Genomic DNA, 22,029 nt, shown 5'->3' with positions numbered 1-22,029 from the left:
TGAGGGGATGTTCGATTCTGGCCACAGGGGGGAGCAGCTGCTTCATCATCCACTGTGACGGCACTTCCTCATTCCAACGTCGTAAATTAGTTAAATTTGCCTCCCCACTTTTGTAAGTGGTACCTTATCTCCTACTTGATAGATGCAACTATCTTTCGGGTTGCTAGGTCAGCAACGAGCAGGGGCTATTTTTTATTTTTAATTGACAGGTGCTCACCCTACCACGGGCTGGCCTCGAACTCATGACCTCATGGTCAGAGTGATTTATTGCAGCAGGCTGCTCACCAGCCTGTGCCACAGCCCGGAATAAGATGTTATTCAACTGCCAGTGAGGAGACATGTTGGTGGGACTTTCTGTCCTAGCCAAAATCTGTCTGGAGCTGATTTGCTTGCACTCTGATTTGAGAGGTTTAGGATGCAATAAAATGCTCTACCCAAGGCAGCAAAATATCTTCAGCAGATTCTGGCAGTCAAGACTCTGAGGACAGTTTGTTGTGTTGAATGCAGTTGTTGTTGCTGCTGCTGTTGTGAGCCTTCAAGTCATTTCTGACTTAAGCCAAACCTATCATGGGAATGTCTGGCAAGATTTTTTTTTATCATTGCCCTCCTCTGCAGCTGAGAGAGTGTGACTTGCCCAAGATCTCTCCGTGAGTTTCCATAGCTAGACAGGGAGTCAAATCCTGGTCCTCAGATTCATAAGACCGCATCATACGCTGGCTTTCCCCCCATTTCTACACACTTAAAAGATATTTTAAAGATGGAGTCTCATAAAGCCCATCAAACAACCTTAAAGTACTTCTGGTTGGTTACCTGTGGGACTCCGTTTCTGAAGTATGCAAAAACAGATTTGCACCATGCTGGCTTTACCATTTATGAACACTTCAGGGTGGTACTCACTATTCTTTTCAGAACATGCAAGAGTTACTTTTATGAACTACAGTATCTTCCATTCCTCAAGGCTGCTGGCAGGGAGGATTCTGGGAGGTGAAGCTCCATCAAATATTTTTTCCATACCCTGGTTCTTCAGTTTTTGATCTAGGAGCCAAGACCATGAGCTCACAGGAACTACAAAGAAAATGTCTGCATTTGTGGACTTGTGTCAGCAATACTAAACTAAAGAAAGCATTGAAACTATTTTTCACACCTGCTTGCTAGGAGAAAATCTAGAATTCCAGACATAGGAAGTTGCAGGGTGACCTTAAAATCTCAAACGCCTGCTTCTGCCTTCCTTGCAGCCAACACTCGGCCATTTATTTTTAGACAAATGACAAGGCGTTAAGCACAATGCTCCACTTCATGGGAACACAAAGATATGCCCTTCACCTGTCACCCTTTGTGATTGACTGGTACTTCTGCAATGAATGCTTTTGAAAGCCAAACAGAGATCTGATCACCTGGACCTCCCAGAAGGGAGTGCCTGACAATGCTTTCAAGGATTTGGATTTTAAACAAATTAAAAATTAGCTGAATTTCGAGGTATTTTGAAGTCATTTTTGGGATCACAATTCCTAGAATCTTCCATTCTGGTTACAGGATTCTAGTGGTTGTGGTCAAAACGATAAAATTTCCAAGATGTATCACAGCAAGGATGGAAATGATGATTTCACTGCTTTTTAAGTACATGTACTCTGTTCCCAAGAAAGCTCTTTGAAAACTGATTTATCTTTTAATATGATGAAGAGCCCCCAAGAAAATAGAATTTATCTGGTGGAAGTGTGGTACCATTTGCTTATGTTCAACCAATACCTGGGCTTGTTTTAAAGTGTTTTCTTTAAAAAAAAAAAGATGGAAAATGACTGTATAAATAAATATACAATACAAATCAACCCTCTTACTTAGTTTTCAGTATCCATGGTTTCATTTACGCATGCTCCCAAATAAATTTATTTCCAAAAGTGATTGTGGGTCTATCTAGATCCTCCAGTGTGATTCTATGATATGGTTCCCACCCAAGTACAGTCAAAATATAGAGTCCGCTATTATCTTCACTTTAAGGTATCAACAGGGGAACTTACATATATGAAGTTTTATTATGGTCCATAGACCCATCAGTGAACAAACAGTCATTAATAAATTCTCTGATCACAGGAGTTCATTGTCCAAGATTAATATACATGGTTTCAAGTAATACCTCTATCCGAAGTTAGTTTATTTCTCAGCCTTGTTATCACTGAGAGGAATTTTGCCATCATGAAGGTCACCCTTTGGTACTTATCCTCTAAAAGATATCTAACAATCCCCTGTGAGGGATGGCTGGTCATGCAGGACAAAACTGGATATAAAAGTTGACTATGTTGCACTGTGTAATATCATCACTGCAATAACATGTGTTTTATTGTTTCTATTTCATTTCCCTCACAGGGGCATAGTCTCTGGGAGTAAGGAATTTGAGATAATCTGCCTCTTAGCAGCTCTGAGGGAACTTGGTATGTATCTCCAGCGGATACAAGAGTTGCACTATATGCCTATGGCACCTTTATTTTTGATTTGCTTACTATGACTGGAGGCACATATGGCAGAGCCACAGATATAATCATGTGCTCCTCCTTCCCCCTCACCTTCAGTGTGGCTATGTGGAAGAAACAGAATTCACATCTATTTTTAATTAACCACCATTTAGAATAAGGGGAAATGCAATCAAACCATGTTTACCACATGACGGTTTACAGGAAAATGGTAACTTTAAACTATGGTGTTTTCAAAAACCATAACCCAGAGTAATATACAGCTGTACAGTACCACAGGTATAAAAATAAACTGTAGCTACACTGGTGAAACAGGGTTTTGTTCACATAATGCTAAAATACAGTTTAGCATTTTATGAAAACTATGAGATTGAGAGCATCACTATATAAGAATGCACACTTAGACCTCCTCCATCTATAACCGATGCTTGGTCTTCTCTTCTGACTAGTAGCTTTTTGTTGTGGTGTGCCTTCATGTCATTTCCAACTGATGGCCACACTAAGGCAAGCTTATCATGGGATTTTCTTAACAGTATTTGTTCAGAGCAGGTTTATCCCTTCTGTGGCTGAAAGAGTGTGACTTACCCAAGGCCATTCATAGAACATGGCTGAGTGGGAGTCAAACTCTGGTCTTCAGAGTCGTCATCCAGCATTCAAACTATTACATCACACCTGCTCTCAAGTGGCTGATAAGCCCATCTATATATATAAAAGGGTAATGAAATTTCAGCCTAGGACAAAACAACAAAACTACACATCCCAGAAATACTAAACTTGGCAGCACAACCCGTCATCCATGCCTCTACGTTCATACAACAAAAAGAAATGAAAAATAAAGTCCTAATTAAAGGGAGAGGAAGAATTGTTTTTATCCCATTGCTGCCAGTTAGAAGGCTAAGCTCCACCCACTTGGTCTCCAAGCAACCCACTCAGCCCAGGGGACAGGCAGAGTTAGGCCTCACTTAGGCCTCTTCCACACTGCCTATAAAATACAGATTATCTGATTTTAACTGGATGATATGGCAGTGTAGACGCAAGGCCCTTCCAACCCATTTATAATGCACTTAATGTAAGGTAAAACCTTTACCCTTTACCTTAACTACCACCAATTCCTCAATACTTTCATTTCCCATACCACCATACTTTGCCACAGCAACGTGTGGCCGGGCACAGCTAGTGTTTTATAAAGATGCTTAAATACATGACCCTGAATTTTGAAATGAATTCATGTGAACCTGATGACAAGTGTCTTGTGCCATTTAGTTGCAAGAGCTGTTCCTCACTCACAACATAGGTACTGTTTTATTCATAGTAAACACATGAAATGGCAGCTCATAAAAACTCCATTCTCAACTAGCGAAAGGCATCCTCTCTGTTTTATGACACCTTTATAGAAGGATAGCATAAAAAGGGAAACAGGATAATATAGAAAATGGTAACTTTCTTTGATATCATCACCTAAATTCATAGCTGGCTGTATTTTCAAAGACAGGAGCTTTGAGACATCTCTTATTTCTCCCAGGCAAAAAATCCATTTTCCCAAACATTAAAAAAATCAAAAATATATATTATACTGATATAATATAGTTTTCTTATACAGGCAGTCCCCAAGTAACAAATAACTGGCTTACAAATGACTCATAGTTAAGTTGCAAGAGCTGTTCCTCACTCACAACATAGGTACTGTTTTATTCATAGTAAACACATGAAATAGCAGCTCATAAAAACTCCATTCTCAACTAGCGAAAGGCTTCATCATCCACTCTGACCGCACTTCCTCATTCCAATGTCGTAAATTAGTTAAACTTGCCTCCCCACTTTTTATAAGTGGTACCTTATTTCCTACTTGATAGACACAACTATCTTTCAGGTTGCTATGTCAGCAACGAGCAGGGGCTATTTTTTATTTTTAATTGATGGGTGCTCACCCCGCCACGGGCTAGCCTTGAACTCACGACCTCATGGTCAGAGTGATTTATTGCAGCAGGCTGCTCTCCAGCCTGCGCCACAGCCCGGCATGCATATATATCTAGATCTAGATCTAGATCTAGATCTTGATCTGTACACATGTTCTTTGGCTGAAGTTACACTTAAAAATGTACCTGTTCCAACTTACATACAAAATCAACTTAATAATAAACCTACCAAACCTGTCTTGTTCATAACTTGGGGACTGCCTGTATATCTGTTTTCAAACACATATGTATTTCCAAAAAGACAATAAAAATTAGTCTGATTGCAATCCTTAATGCAATAATGGCTTCACTGTGGTCTCATTTGAACCACATTGATAGGACTATAATCTTGTAGCCATTTCTGAACTAGCCTTTATTTGACTCGAACGCTAAAGTTTTTAGAGATTCACTGAAAAACAAGTATTCATATTAATCCTAAACCTTAGTGGGGATTGTTGGGGTTCATTATTTCACTCTATAGAGTTATGGGTGCATCTACATTGTTGAATTATTGCTGCTTGACATCATAACTGACATGGACCAATGCTACAGGATCCTGGGATTTGTAATTTGGTGAGGCATCAGTACTATTTGGCAAAGAATGCTGAAGATTTTGCTATATTACAATTCACATGATTCCACAGCATTGAGTTATGGCAGTTAAAGAGCTGTTAAACTGCATCAACTCTACAGTGCAGATACACGCTATAGCGCTATGATCCAGTTCAAGTGCCATGATTCCATCCCAGTTCAGGATGTGATGTATGGAATTATCATCCCAAAGGCTCTAGTGCTTCTTCGGACCTTAAATCCAGAGAATCCGCAGGATGTAGCCATGCAGTTAAAGTGGCCTCTTAATGCTATAATTGTGCAATGCAAAAGGGCCTGTCTCCTTACTTACTGTAAAATCCTTAAAGACTTTGAATTCCAGTGTGGCATTTTTCAAGCACATTCCACTACGACGACCTTCATAAAAGCATATGCATTGGGAGCATTGAGAATTAAAACAAGGGCAGAATGTGATGTGGGAAGCAAAGACTAGACGACAGGAATGGTACTACATACACAGAAAGAAGAAGGGATCAGAGGAAGCTTTTATAGGTAAGATATCAGGTTAGAGAGTTCAGCCTTGACTCCTATGTATAGAACCATTCACCAAATGTTCTATGTTGTTCTTACAAAGAATTTGGGGACAGTAAGTTTAAACATCAGTGTCACTCCAGATACCTTAGTCCTCTCTTACTTCCAATTCAAGTCTGCCTGCACTTGTAAAGCTGAAACCAGAAATGCCCTCTCTTTCATATAAGAAAAAGGCATTAGTAGATTCAATGAATCTCTGAACAGTACTGATATGTGAACAAATCTTAGGCAAAGAAACCCAGTGTGAAGGCAGTAAGTCTCATGTTGATGGAAAGGCAGAACATTGGTTTTTAAAAGATCAAATAATAAAATTCATTTAAAAAAAAAGGTAAAGGTTCCCCCTGATGTTAAGTCCAGTCATGTCTGACTCTGGAGGTTGGTGCTCATCTCCATTTCTAAGCCAAAGAGCCGGCATTGTCCGTAGACACCTCCAAGGTCATGTGGCCGGCATGACTGCATGGAGTGCCGTTATCTTATTATTAATGCTGTAAATGCTGTAAATAAATATCTTCCTGCTTTATCTTCCCTATTTATCTACTCACATTGGCATGTTTTTGAACTGCTAGGTTGGCAGGAGCTGGGGCTAATAGCGGGCGCTCATTCCGCTCCCGAGATTTGAACCTGGCACCTTTCGGTCTGCAAGTTCAGCAGCTCAGCGCTTTAACACATTAATAATGTATTTTAATTAGAACTACATTATAGAGAATGCCAAAAGAATTTCAGAGAAAGAGGAAGTGAGAATCCATGGCAGACTGAAGGAAACAGAATGGCTGAAAAAGGCTGGAGAGGCAACACAAAAGACAGACACATTTTATTTATTTATTATAATTATTGTAACATTTTGTTCCTGGGTCCCATTACTGTATTTTCCTTTGATTCCAATGTTCAGTTTATGAATGATTTTTTTTTATTATATAGTTGATATAACACTGCTCACATGCAAAAGGAAGGAATCACTACTAGGAAAAGGTATTTTGGACTATAGCTCCTACAATATTCTAGTTCACAGCCATTCTGGCTGAGGAATTTTAGTTGTCATCAAGGCAACTTTTGCAAGAGCCAATCTGAAGGGTTGGGAATAGGATGGATGTATAAAACATCCTTTGGAAGGAAAGAATATCATAAAGGAGATGTAGACCCAAAACAGGCAAGTGAGGACTACACATGACCGGAGACGGACTTACTGATCATGAATAAAAAGGTAAAGGTTTCCCCTGATGTTAAGTCCAGTCATGTCTGACTCTCCATTTCTAAGCTGAAGAGCCGGCATTGTCCGTAGACACCTCCAAGGTCATGTGGCCAGCATGACTGCATGGAGCGCCGTTACCTTCCCACCGGAGCGGTACCTATTGATCTACTCACATTGGCATGTTTTCGAACTGCTAGGTTGGCAAAAGCTGGAGCTAACAGCAGGTGCTCATTCTGTTCCCGGGATTTGAACCTGCAACCTTTGGGTCTGCAAGTTCAGCAGCTCAGTGCTTTAACACACTTCGCCACTGGGGCTCCACTGATCATGAATAGAGCAGCCAATACAATGGGATGGCTGGAATCTTGACCATCATCACTTTACATTGCAACAGTTTGTGGCAGGTCTCCATTTATAGCTGAATTTTGGGATGTGATCACTTATAGCTTATAGCTCGGGAAGGAGAACAAATTGCCCTCCAGATGTTCTTGAACTGCAATTTCCATCAAGCCTAACCACCATAGCCAATAGTGTGTGCTATCAGCCCTACACATTTTTGAATTTAACTTTTGAAAATTTGATAATCTGTGAATTTGATGAATACATTTTCTCTAGGAATACTTAGGTCCTCCAGGGTAACTCTATGGTTAATTTTCACAACTCATTGGAAGTTGACCATAGAGCTATGCTGGAGAACCGAGAGATTCCTAGAAAGATATTCTCTCAAAAAAGTGAGGTTTGTTTTATTCATAGTTGCTCCACTTTTGCAGGGGTCCTGTGCTCCTAACTCCTAAGAAAGTGGATGGCCTACAGCAATCATGGGATTTATAGTCCTACAACATCTAAAGAGCTGTATGTTTCCCATTCCTTCTATATATATCCCACATTCTTAACAGTTTTTTTACAGGGAAGAAAAAATATGGAAGAAGTGTTGGAAAATATGAGAGAATTACAAGTGGGAGACTGACAACATCTGGATTCCTCCCTCTTCATGGATGGGGCAATGTGGTTACAGCATTAAAGGCTCACCTCGAAGGACTTCAGGTCTTAGTCAGAGAACTCATTTGTCTCTAACAGCAAAATTACTCCAGATGAATTCAGCTAAGGCCCATCTTGGTCCTTTGGCCAACCTTCCCTTCTGGTGTGGTGAAGATATGACCTTTGAGACCAGATGAGAGAATTGTACCCAATTCCGCACCCAAAAAGTATTAAAGTTAGGGCAGTTCTATGAATTGAGCCCTACAGTACAACCCTACACTTATCCACTCTGAAATTAACTCCTAAGAATATGGGTTCCAGCCCTAGCCAGAAACATTTCTAGAATGTATGATAAACTCTGGTTTCTAGACTTGATCATTAACATACAACAGCAAGAATACTTTTCATCTTAAGAAGAAGAAGAAGCTAGGTTTGAGGCAAGCCATTTGAAATAAATTCAAGTATTTCATTTTTTGTTCCACCTAATTCCTTTGTTTTGAATTATCCAGATAAAAATCACACCAGCATATCATTGAATGTAAGCAGAGTTAGAATCCAAGAAAGGAAGCTTGTTTTGTTTTTTGCCACGTTGTAGCCCTTTTAGGAAGTTCTTCAAATAGACTGGATGCTAAGAACAGCCTTCCTCTGGACAACCACACATGGAAAGTGGATGACCGGAAATAAAATAAACTGTGTGGTCTTTTCTAATTACAGCAGCTAATTAATTATTAAGCAACACATTACTTGACTCTGCAAATGGCAGGTACTTAGATCATACAAGACATTAAATCCCACTTCACTTTGGTTGGTTGAATTTTCCTAGCAAGGCAAAAGTCTGGATGTCTTTGGTGCTAATACTTGTAAACCACACAGGTACTTAACCACTTTGAACCCAGGGAAGAAAAGGGTTTTGGGTTTGAATTACAAGCCAATTAATCACATGTGGGGAAACAACAAATTTAACTTGGCATCCCCTCACCCTCCAATAGAGACATAATTCTGGACCTTATCACATTAGGAAATACAGTAGAGTCTCACTTATCCAACGTTCTGGATTATTCAAAGCATTTTTGTAGTCAATGTTTTCAATATATCATGATATTTTGGTTCTAAATTTGTAAATACAGTAATTACTACATAGCATTAATGTGTAATGAACTACTTTTTCTGTCAAATTTGTTGTATAACATGTTTTGGTGCTTAATTTGTAAAATCATAACCTATTTTGATGTTTAATAGGCTTTTTCTTAATCTCTCCTTATTATCCAACATATTCACTTATCCAACATTCTGCCGGCCCGTTTATGTTGGATAAGTGAGACTCTATTGTACTCCATTTCTGAAACTATTTGAGAATGATTTCAAATGGGTTCCATCACATGACATTTGCCCCATCTCATCAGTATTCCGTCAGAATCCGTCTGCAAAGCGTCACAGAAGCAGATCATTTGCAGACGGAATTATAATTGTGCTTTTTGAAATACTATGGATTCTTCCATTGCTGTAGCGCTGTTTTTGTGTGTGATAGGAAAATCTGTATGCATCCTAGCAGCAACAATACTTTTTAAAAGGTCATAGAGTGATGTAGGGGGGTGTTTTGAATGGATTGGAGGAGCCAGCCTTCCATAGTGTGGTAAGTCAAAGCGCAGTATTTTCATATCATAAGAATCATAATAATCAGGTGTGATGAGGAGAGCATGCATCCCGTCTCAATACAGTATGCATCCAGTCCTAAAAAATATATGGGATGCATACTGATATAAATGGATATGGTCCTAAGTCTATAACATTTTCCAAATTTCCCTTCCCTTCTTCCCATTCCACTCAAACTCAGATCTCTTTATCACATTCACTTTTAGGGCAGAAATGTTCTGAACGACCATGTACTCATAGACACATTTACCGTCAATATCGCAGATAAATGTTTGCTGTGAATGAGAGAAATCAGAGGAGCAATGCATAAAACCTGTCCTTCTTGTAGCACTAGGTCATTCTCACCATTGCAACACTATTCCTACCCAATTTTCTCACTTAAAATAAAAGGTCTTTTAGTAAATCAAACTGCAAACATAGGCCATTTGTTCCCTGTATTACAAAGAAGGCTGCTGTCATTTCCGGGCTTCAGTCAAACTCAAGACTTACTCTGGAGATGGTCAGAGGCATATTGAAGTCCTTTCCCCCTTGCAGTCGGAAACCCCACGGTCCAGGTCCATTGAGCGTCACGCTGTAAGACATTTTGTCTTTCTTTCACACTGGACACCCCAAAGGCTCTGTGAAACAGAGAGAAGGAGGGGATATTGCTTTTTAAAAAATAAAATAGGAGAGGTTCTTTCTTTCTGTCTTTCAAATTAAAGCACACACACACAAAGAATGATCGTTTTTGTCTCTTGCCTTGGTCAGTCCTGCCGAAGTGTCACCTAAGAATAGATAGGGGTTATATTGCAGATACTGATATCCCTGATGAGAGCCTCCATAAAAGGCTTGCAACCAAACACCAGCTATGCAAAACCTCCTGTGACTCAGAGGTCTAATATAACACCCCCTCTCCCCAATCTCCCGAGGTTAACAGACCTTTCTAGACTCCTTGGGTCTCCCCTGTTGAGGCTCAAAGACACATTTTAAAGATACAGAAGATTCAGTTTAAAATGCAAGCTCCGCATTTTAAAAAAGATAAATAAAAAATAAGAGGCCCCACTGATCTTTCATTACACAGCTGTCACGTCTCGATAGCATTCATCTTTGAGATTTCCTAACTGTGTCCTTTGACATATCATGAAGACGCGAGTCTTTGCGTGCTTACATCCAGTACATTCTTATATGTTATACAAATAAGGCTTTTTTTCTTATTCTTAATTCCCATACTTTAAAAGGGATAGAGAAGAAGGGAAACATACTGACTTCCTCATTAATATGAAGTTGTCCTTCCATATCCTCAGATTCTGTATTTGCGAATTCATATATATTTTTAAAAAATCCAAACCTTGTTTTCCCCATTTTATACAAGGGACACCATTCTAATACAGTAGAGTCTCACTTATCCAACTCTCGCTTATCCAACATTCTGGATTATCCAACGCAATTTTGTAGTCAATGCTTTCAATACATCATGATATTTTGTAATCGGGTCGCAAATCTGTAATTGTAGCAGTATTGAATGACTGAGGATGGTGCAATATCGCTGCTTTGCAGCGTTTTAATTTTTGTATACTTTTTATCATGTTTTAATTGTTTGTTTTATAGTATATTTGTTGCTGGCCCTTGTGGCAGAATGTAAGCTGCTCTGAGTCCCTCGGGGAGAAGGGCAGGGTATAAATGCATGTAATAAATAAAATAAATAAAAAATTGGTGCTAAATTTGTAAATACAGTAATTACTACACAGCATTACTGTGTATTGAACTACTTTTTCTGTCAAATTTGTTGTATAACATGATGTTTTGATGCTTAATTTGTAAAATCATAACCTAATTTAATGTTTCATAGGCTTTTCCTTAATCTCTCCTTATTATCCAACATATTCAATTATCCAACGTTCTGTCGGCCCGTTTACGTTGGATAAGCGAGACTCTACTGTACATCATTGTATATAATGGGACTTGATCATCCACAGATTTTGGTATCTGTAAGGGATCTGCAACTAAATCTCAGCAAATACCAAGATCCCATTGCATTCTAATCTTATGATTTGTCTGTAAAGCTTCTGCTTTGCATTCAGTCCCATGTGAGCAAGGAAGGCCTCATTTGGTTCACTACAGAAGAAGCTTTTTTAGATGAAACAAGGTCATGCAAGCCCAGATTTTTGCACAGCCTTATTGCACATGTATTGCATATGTAGTGCAACTCTGTCCTGTTTTCATTTTGAATTTCACCACTCCCCTTCCTGGTTTTGTTTTCTGGAAAATTCTGGGAGATTAGGAGGAGGGCGATTCAGATTCATAATTCAGAATCCTGAGTTCAGTTTCCATTTCAGGAAGAACTGGGAGGCAGGATTCTATGCCGTTTTGCACACCCATGTACACACACAGACACACACACACACATATATAATAAATAATAAAATAATAAAAGTGAAAATCTGTATGTGCGTATGTGGCTGGGGTGCCCACTTCTACAGATAGGCTCCCGCTTCTACAAAAAACTATAACCTACAGAGTTGAGGAGTCACCAAAAGCACTCCCTTCAAGGACATTTCAGGCTATAGCGAATGCCATGAACATGTAGCTCAAACCCTGCCAATGCCCTTCCCAAATACTACGGCCCACCACCCAAGGAATGCTTTCATTTGGGGACAATTTCATCCTAGAGTTCATCCTAGAAACATCCCAGTGTTTTTTACTCTCTCCATTGGTGTGGAATTTGCATGACCCCGCCCACTGCCTCTCCCTTAACCCTTTCCTACTCTTTTCAACAAACAGAGCAGAATTGAGCAGCAACTAAACATACTGGAGGAATGTGTGGGATTGACTCCACATGATGGAAGTTGTAGTTCACCCTGCATCAAGTCAAAGCATTGTGATCCCCACTGACAATGGCCCTGGACCACATTTGGAACACAGGACTCCCATGACCAACGGAACATACTGGAGGGATTTGGGGAGAATTTGCCTTTATTTATAGCCATTGTAGGTAAAGGTAAAGGTCTTTCCCTGACGTTAAGTCCAGTCATGTCTGACTCTGGAGGTTGGTGCTCATCTCCATTTCTAAGCCGAAGAGACGGCGTTGTCCGTAGACACCTCCAAGGTCATGTGGCTGGCATGACTGCATGGAGCGCCGTTACCTTCCCGCCGGATATAAAACTATTTGCACTTTTCTGGCCCACTACCCTTTTTAGGAGCAAACCCAGGTTTTTATCAAAGTGTGCTTATTGTTTATTGGTATATGTGATTTTATTTGTTTATGATTTGTTTTTATTGCTGTTTTATATTGCCTATTGCCTGGGCTTGGTCCCATGTAAGCCGCCCCGAGTCCCCTCGGGGAGGTGGGGCAGGGTATAAAAATAAAATTATTTTATAATTATTATTATTATTATTGTAGGTACTGGGATTTATAGTTCACCTGCAATCCAAGAACACTCTAGACCCCACCAACAATGGCCTTGGTCTTAACTTAATATAGAAAATCGCCATTACCAACAAAAATATGCCAGATGGCTTTGGGGGGAAATTACCCTGATTTATAGGAATTATAGTTCACCTTACATCCAGAGAGAACTTTGAACGCAAACAATGGATCTGCATCAAATTTGGCACACATACCCAATATGCCCAAATTTCAATACTGATGGATTTGGGATGGAATTGGCCTTGACATTTGTTAGTTGTAGGTACTGTGTTTACAGTTCATGTGCAATCAAAAAGCACTCTGAATCGCACCAACGATGGATCAGGACCTAACTTGGCACACAGAACTCCCATGACCAACTGAATGTACTGGAGGTATTTGACAGGACTGACACACCATAGGGAGGGTTGTAATTCATTCTGCAGCTGGAGAGCAGATTGAACCCCACCAATGATGCATCTAGAGCACATTTGATAGAGTTTCAGGGGGTTAATCTGGCATGATGTGAGTTGTAGCATACCTATAAAAAAAGGTAAAGGTTTCCCCTGATGTTAAGTCCAGTCATGTCTAACTCTGGGGGTTGGTGCTCATCTCCATTTCTAAGCCGAAGAGCCGGCATTGTCCGTGGACACCTCCAAGGTCATGTGGCCAGCATGACTGCATGGAGCACCGTTACCTTCCCGCCGGAGTGATTTATTTATTTATTTATTTACAGCATTTATATTCCGCCCTTCTCACCCCGAAGGGGACTCAGGGCGGATCACATTACACATATAGGCAAACATTCAATTGATCTACTCACATTTGCATGTTTTCGAACTGCTAGGTTGGCAGAAGCTGGAGCAACAGCGGGCGCTCACTCCGCTCCCGGGATTTGAACCTGGGACCTTTTGGTCTGCAAGTTCAGCAGCTCAGTGCTTTAACACACTTCACCACCGGGGCTCCTCAGCACACCTATAACCTGATACATATTGTGAAATAAAAAACGACTTCTTCTAATAACACAGGCAATACTGGGTACCCAAGCTAGTGTATGCCCTCTACATGCAAAGCCTTCTGAGCAAGAATTGGAGGTCTGTCATCCTTAACACACTAATTACAAAAACTTGTTTGCACAATAAGTAGGAAGTACATCCTCATGTATTGATACCTTTCGTCAGACCTGAGAGCACAGTTCCCAGACCAAACTAGTCTTTATGGTCAGGGGCCATGTTCATGGAAGGATTCTGGGAATTATAATCCAAAAATCACTTTCCACAACTCTGCACAATTTATTGACCATCCTAGATAAAAGGGATATATCACAGCTTCACTATTATTAAAAATTACAATGTTTGGGCTATTAATTTAGAAAGGAGCAAGCTGTGTTGATAAAAAGTGTGCATCATATGGAGGACACAAATAGAGGTTTAACTTTTTCTTCTCTCCCAATATTAGATCTTGGGATCACGGAATTATCCTATATTGTGGGAGATTCAAGATGCACATAGACCAATACTTCTTTGACCAGAAAGTATGACTTTTACCACCACTCAACTTTTTTGACTTTACAAGAGGCACGGATAAATTTAAGGAAAACATGCCAGTGAATGGCTATTATTTGTGATAATTATACTTTCCCTCTCTCAGGATTAGAGACTCCAAATTTCCAAATACTGCTTATAAAGAAGAAAGGCATGGGGTGGTTTTTGCATTCACATCCAGCTGCATGAGAAATTCCTCCAGGCATCTGGTGGACCACTAAGGGAAACAGGATGTTGGACTAGATTGTACTTTGGTCTGTTTCAGCACAACTCCTTTCCTGAGTTTGGAAAAGTAGTCCAAAAGTGAAACATTTATCAGCTTACTTTTATGTTTAAACCAAATTAAACTCTAACCACATCACTGGAGTCTCATTAAACTTCCTGGCTTTGCTGCATATATGGAACACCAGTAGGGATTGGAAGGAGGACCAAGTTCCTGGCACGCCAGTTTTACAATTATTATTTACAAACTTACTTTGTTCATTGTTCACAGAACTGGCAGAATTCATAAGGAAATATTTATATCATGGCACAATGAAATCAGTCAATGATTAAACCGCCAATAATGTACAGAGAACTATTTCTTTAAAATAATGTATAACTTTGCTGTAAGCTTTTTAGGCTGTATGGCCATGTTCCAGTAGCATTCTTTCCTGACATAGATAGATAGATAGATAGATAGATAGATAGATAGATAGATAGATAGATAGATAGATAGATAGATAGACAGACAGTCCACTTATCTCATTTCCAACAGATCTCTGAACAAACTTCTGATGATGCTTGCCACAGATCCAGGTGAAATGTCAGGAAAAAATGCTACTGGAATATGACCATACAGTCCAAAAAACTCACAGAAATCGAGTGATTCTAGCCATGAAAGTCTTCAACAACAAAATGTATAACTTTCTTATTCGTTTATTTCACAAATAAATGTAAGGTGAAGAGTTTCCCCTGACATTAAGTCTAGTTGTGTCCGACTCTAGGGGTTGGTGCTCATCTCCATTTCTAAGTCGAAGAGCTGGCGTTGTCCATAGACACCTCCAAGATCATGTGGCTGGCATGACTGCATGGACTGCCATTACCTTCCTGCCGGAGTGGTACCTATTGGTCTATTTACATTTGCATGTTTTCAAAATGCTAGGTTGGCGGAAGCTGGAGCTCAGCCAGTTGCCTGAATTTGAACTGCCAACCTTTCAGTCAGCAAGTTCAACAGCTCAGTGGTTAACTGGGATAATGTAAACATTACTGGGATAATGTAAACATACTTCAAAAAAAAGAGATAATTTTCATGGTCATGTTCTGTCTTCCCAAGGAACCTTCTTTCTCTGCCATCTTAATGTTATATCTGATCTTCCAAAAGGAGTTGCCATTTTCTGCGTTAGTTACAAATATATTGTGCATATTTTCCAGCTATCCTGATTAGGCAGAGACACTCCTGATTAATCTTATGCTATTCCACTTTCTCATCCACTTTTAAAATGTCAATGTTGCATTCCTCTTCTTGCACTTTCCAACTTTTGTTTCCAGCTTGCTCCCACTGCTGCAAATAAAAATGCAAAAGCAGATTCCTATTTATGAGGAAGAACTTTTGCCTTGATGAACATACTCTGCTGTTGCTTGGCCATGCATATCCCAGTTTTCATTTTTGAAATCTTGGAAGGTTTGTATTCTTTTCTGTATTTCTAACACGTGGAACAAAACAAGATTGTGCATTTTAACTGTTTTCAAGAACAGCCCATAAAGTGTTCTAGAATATCTTGATCAGGAGCCATAATTTGAAACCAGGGAGATATTTGACACAAATAGTAATGAGCAAACTGAACCTGTCATAATTCTTAATTGAATTATAGAACTCTTGCCATTCCTTACAGACTTTGAAATCTAATTTAATAAAACTGGATAAACATCTCCAGTTACTATTAGTTATCTTTGAATTTGCAAATTGCCTTTTGGAATCAGGGCATGCCCAGAGCTTGGGTCCAGTATCTCATTCTGGGAGTGTAATCTGTTTATCCTGTGACCTATAATATTCCCATTTCCACTCCTGAATACTGGGGTCACTAAAAAAAAAGTAGGGCATTATCCTGCTCACTATTAATCACCGATTCTAATCATTTAGGAAGCCAGAGTGGTGTTTCAATAAGGGCTTTCAATAAGAAACGGTTATTCTTTCTCTGTTTCAAAGCAAAAGACTGATGTCTCAGAACTGAGCAGAACTTCTCCTGCTGTTGTTAACTATCTTCAGGTCAACTTGGATTTAGGACAATCCTATACATTTTTTTTTCCGTGTCAGGAGCAACCTGAGTTGCTTCTGGAGTGAGAGAATTGGCCGTCTGCGAGGACGTTGCCCAGGGGACGCCCAGATGTTTTTTGATGTTTTACCATCCTTGTGGGAGGCTTCTCTCATGTCCCTGCATGGAGCTGGAGCTGACAGAGGGAGCTCATCCACGTTCTCCCCGGGTGGGATTCGAACCTGGCAGCCTTCAGGTCAGCAACCCAACCTTCAAGTCACGAGGCTTTTATCCCCTAGGCCACCAGAGGCTCCTTTAATCCTATACATGAGAAACTTCCTAATCCCTTTATCCTCAGCAGTTTGACTCAGGTCTTGCAGTCACAAGGCAGCCATGGCTTCCTCAATTAATGACCTCATCATAGGTGAAAAATTTTGGCAGCAACTCCAGTTGTGCTGCAACTTTGCCATAAAGCCCACTTGCTTTCACTACATGTGGAAGAAGTACTTCTGGGCGGCAATGGAACAAAATTGTGGTGGCATCAGAGTCGCTGCCAAAAAAAAGCTGCTGGTGGTAACACATGATGCTTCCCATGTTGTGTTGCTTTCAATGGGGCAAGTCAGCTGGCAGATGCTTCCTCCCATGTGATGAGGGAGGGAGGAAGCCAATACAGTGTGAGGCACATGGTGATAGGTCCTCAGTCTTCCTGGGCAGGTGTTGACGGGATCACCATGATCCACGGCAATCCACGGTGTTTCCAGCGGTGCATGTGACAAGGTAGTAAGCCTGTGCTGGTACGGCTGTACCAGAAGCTCCAACTTTATTTTCTTTCTGCTAATGTTTGCAGTCATAGGGCAGGCCGCCTGTCCATCATCATTAAGTTTGGTTCCGCCCCTTGTTCAGGGCTCTGGGAGGGAAGGAGCCATTTTTAAGTCAGTCTCACTTAAGGAAGCTAAGCTATAGGACGTAGACCAGCTCGTCCTGTAGAAAAGCTCCATATCTCAAGAACATCCGAGGATATAGAACATCCGAGGAATCAGAAACAGAAATTCCAGGGGAAAGGTCCCAAAGGTTCTGGCTAAGAGCTCACAGCCTCTCAGCCTCGCAGCTCCTGAGGGATACAACCCTAAAGTTTCCAAAGAAACCTCGGAGAGCGAACAGCACCACAGATCCACAGAACCCAAGCTGAAACATTTGCAAGCCTTGGTTGGTAGGTCCACTCGATACCCAGACCATTTGGAATCGGCAGTGGGTCCCACATCAGCTAGGCCTATATAATAGACAGCCTGGGAGAGGTTAAAAGAGGGTTTTCTTCTTATAGAGAAAGCACAGTTATCCAAAGACAATTGCCTGTACCCTGGGGACAAGACGGAAAAGACCAACAGTTCAAGAAGAAACCTTGAAGTGTTATTTGCAATAATAAAGACTTTGTTATCTCATTAAAGACTCAAAGGACTATCCTTTTCAGGAAAATCCTCAAGAACCTCTCTTTGAGGCGCCCTGGCTTCCCGCTGGGCATAAAGTATATGTCCTATACAAAGACAATAGTCACAGGCCCAGCGCGTGACAGAACAAAGCCTATTCACTTGCAGTCTTCTTTTTTCCTACTGCCCTTTACCTTGCCAAGCATCTGGTGAATCAGGTCTTCTCATGATATGACCAAGTATCACAGGTTCACTTTAGTCATCTTGGCTTCTAATGAAATGTCATGTCTGATTTGTTCTAAAACCCATTTATTTGTTCTTTTCAGCATTTCAAATGAGTCGATATTTCATCCTATCAGCTTTTTTCAACAACCAGTTTTCACACCACATCTAGAAATCTCTTGGTACACTTCTCATTCTCCTAGTTGTGTCTGCCTCCTCCTATATCTGACATGACTGAGCACATCTTGCAGTGATTCACACCAGAAGACGCAACAGGACCTTTCAATGTCACTCAACATAAGGTAAAGGTTTTCTCTTGACATCAGTCATGTCTAACTCTGGAGGTTGGTGCTCATCTCCATTCCTAAGCCGAAGAGCCGGCGTTGTCCATAGACACCTCCAAGGTCATGTGGCCGGCATGACTGCATGGAGCGCTGTTACCTTCCTGCCAAAGCAGTTCCTATTGCTCTACTCACATTTGCATGTTTTCGAACTGCTAGGTTGGCAGAAGCTGGGGCTAACAGCGGGAGCTCACCCTGCTCCCCGGATTCGAACCGCCAACCTTTCGGTCAGCAAGTTCAGCAGCTCAGAGGTTTAACCTGCTGTGCCATCAGGGACTCTACACAGGAAGTATCCATTCATCGGAGAGGTTGATGCTGCTACATAGACAAGGAAATAAAGCAACATGCCCTACTCTGCTTGGTGAGTGAAGCACTTAACAAGTTTAAAAAAGAAAGATCTCTTCCTCTGGCCAGTGATTTTACCATCATCCTTTTTCTCAGAAGAGCAAAGAATGAAATGTCTGATTGGAGAAACTTAGTGACATTTATTTCAAACAAACAACAGAGTTTCCTAAACAGTGTTTTGTTACAGGTAAAAATCAATATTGTAATTAATTACTTCCACACTCCAGTCATGCTGCACGCATAATTTGGCTTTGTTTTTCAGTCCACATGCCATGAAATGCTTTACAGTGCATCATTATCTGATTGGCTGTTTATCACAAGTCCTTTGCTTACACTGGAGGAATTTGCTGCCCCAGGATGTAGAGCCGGTTGCCAACATTCAAAGCTTTCAAAGAAAGTCATAGAGGATAGGGCCATCAGTGATACCCTCTGATAGATAACAGGTGAAACCCGAAACACATGTGGCCAAGCAAAATCGAAGAGTCATCAAAATTGAAAAAAATATTAGTGAAGAAGAAGCGTAAGTAGCAAGTACCATATATACTCGAAGATAAGCTGAGTTTTTCAGCCCTTATTTATGAGCTGAAAAAGCTTCCCCCGGCTTATATTCAGGTCAAGGTCAGGCCAGCAGCGAAGCCTGGAGGCCACAGTATGTTTTCTTTTCCCAAACCTCCCTTCTCTGCTTCTCCTCCCAGGTCTTTTTTTGAGAGAGAAAGAGAGACAGTGACAACAAGCGAATGTTTTCAAAAGAGAAAGGAGAGTGTGAGAGAAACCCTTGCAAGCCAGATTGCATGGGTAGAAGGGGAAGAAAAAAGATATTCTTGCAAATTTGCACGATTCATTACTATTACTATTATTATTATTACTACTACTACTACTATTATTATTTCAAGAACATTTGAGTCCAAAGGGAGGGAAAAGAGAGCAACAGAAGGTGTGTATTTCTTTTTATTCCTAAGGAAACAAAAATGAGGTGGGTTTTTTTGGGAGGGGGAGAGAAGTTTTAAAAAGCCTTTTCTGCCTACTTTTAGAGTTTGAAAAAGGGAGAAAGAAAGCAGGTGGGAAAGGGCAGGAGAAAAGAGGACAAAGTTGTTTTTAGGGGGACTTTGCTTGCATTTCTTCCTTGGGTAAATGCATGCCCCAAAGCTTCTAAATATTTATATAGAGGTTCCCCCTACAAATACATTAATATATGAATTTTCCCCTCATATGTTTACAGGTCTTTTCAAATCATATGTAAATATAGATAACTAGAGATTTCCATGTACCTATATATCTGTTCCTATATGTATACATTGATTTTATATATGAATTTTACCCTCACATGTTTGCAAATGCAGAGGGAAAATGCGCGGGTGCACACACACACACACAGATGTCTAGATAGATATAAACATTGATAAATAGGGCTTGCAAATATTGCAGGAGGAAAATGCACATAGAGAGAGGATTTGCAAAGGTTTCAGGGGGAAATACACATGTGAAATTAGTATATACAGTAGAGTCTCACTTATCCAACATTCGCTTATCCAACATTCTGGATTATCCAATGCATTTTTGTAGTCAATGTTTTCAATATATCGTGATTTTTTGGTGCTAAATTCATAAATACAGTAATTACTACATAGCATTACTGCATATTGAACTATTTTTTCTGTCAAATTTGTTGTATAACACGATGTTTTGGTGCTTAATTTGTAAAATCATAACCTAATTTGATGTTTAATAGGCTTCTCCTTCATCTCTCCTTATTATCCAACATATTCACTTATCCAACGTTCTGCCGACCCGTTTATGTTGGATAAGTGAGACTCTACTGTATAATGATAGATCTATATCTAGCTCTGCATTATTTATATAGGCATTAAATGTTTGCCTGTTACTATGTTGGAAACTGGCCTGAGTCCCCAGGGGTAGATAGATAGGGCAGGGTACAAATGAAGCTGTTGATGATGATGATGATGATGATTATAAAGTTATTGTTGCTTTTCCACTTATAGAGTTAGTTTACTGTTGTTTTTTTTTTTGGGTATCTAATTTTATTTTTGAAATTTACCAATAGCTGCTGTGTTTCCCACCCTCGGCTTATACTCGAGTCAGTAAGTTTTCCCAGTTTTTTGTGGTAAAATTAGGTGCCTCGGCTTATATTCGGATCGGCTTATATTCGAGTATATACGGTATTTTCATATGGAGTAGCAATCAGATTTGCAAGCCTCTTTCCCCAGTGCACATGTCATTTCTATTTCAGATATCTTCTTTTTATGCTATACAGGTGGAGAGCTAATTTGGGCAGACCCTAATGCATTCCTTTTAGAGACTATAACTTCTATGAGGTTCTGGGGAGTGTTATCCAAAAAGTAACTTTTCCAGATTCTGGCAGTAAGGAAGTTTGTGTGGGAAACCAAAGCAAGAACCTTATATTTGACCAGCTCTGCCTTTGTTCTCCTTGCATGGAAATGCTCCAATATTTGCCAACATTTTGTTATTGAACACCACTACCCCACCCCTAATACAAAGGATTTATAATTAGGGATTTATAGTTTTCCAAGGGCAACAAACCAAAATGAGATGAAGCAGCATCCTCACTTTTACATAAAACTCCCAGGCCTCCCCATCACCCCCAGACCTCTCTCACTCTCTCATCTGCAAACTAGATTTTATTCCACTTTTATTGCTATAAATCGATTTTTAAAAGTTCTGTTTTACTTCTGGGACAGAAAACATTAACCTTTACTTAACCCAGAAATGAAACCAGCTATTGTTTTGCATTGAGAGATGTCCCCAAGGCATGGCTTCAGACAAAGCAGGCCTTGGGCCATTGCAACTTCCTTTATCTGGCTGGTCTGGAATTAAGACATAAGCATGCTTAGATATCCAAAGCCAGGATTTATATCTATCCATTCCTTGCTGTATAATTTTATCCTCTTATATAATGTATCTATTTCCCAAGTCTAAAAGGTTTAAACTATACTTTTATTCCACCTTATTTTTAGAATATAAACTGTATAAACTGCCTGGCCCAGGCCACAGCTATTAACCAAGAATGCTTTCAGCCCCAGACAATGGCTACACTGCAACTTCAGACAATGGACTTTCTAAAGGTTCTCCTTTGTTTAATGTGTTGTCAAAGGCCAGATTCACTGGGTAGCTGTGCTTT

General features: G+C 40.1%; 1 protein-coding gene across 17 annotated transcripts in view; it reads right to left on the bottom strand.

The window, feature by feature from the left end:
• ldb3 (LIM domain binding 3) overlaps positions 1-22,029 on the bottom strand; it is a 264,313-nt gene that overhangs the window by 210,354 nt on the left and 31,930 nt on the right. For 13 of the 17 annotated variants that reach the window (XM_062977392.1, XM_062977398.1, XM_062977400.1 and 10 more), the window contains exons 1-2: positions 10,116-10,237; positions 9,867-9,994 (exon numbers count right to left, since the gene is read on the bottom strand). In XM_062977392.1, the coding sequence (XP_062833462.1) occupies positions 9,867-9,959 (93 nt within the window). In that variant the 5' untranslated portion in view covers positions 9,960-9,994; positions 10,116-10,237. Of the gene's footprint in view, positions 1-9,866; positions 9,995-10,087; positions 10,238-22,029 lie in introns of those variants that run through there. The other 4 variants (XM_062977395.1, XM_062977393.1, XM_008114494.2 and 1 more) reach the window with 3 other exon arrangements.

This window comes from Anolis carolinensis, chromosome 3 (genome assembly GCF_035594765.1).
Source record: "Anolis carolinensis isolate JA03-04 chromosome 3, rAnoCar3.1.pri, whole genome shotgun sequence".
Classification (NCBI taxonomy): Eukaryota; Metazoa; Chordata; class Lepidosauria; order Squamata; family Dactyloidae; genus Anolis; species Anolis carolinensis.
This window is presented reverse-complemented; position numbering and strand designations above follow the sequence as displayed.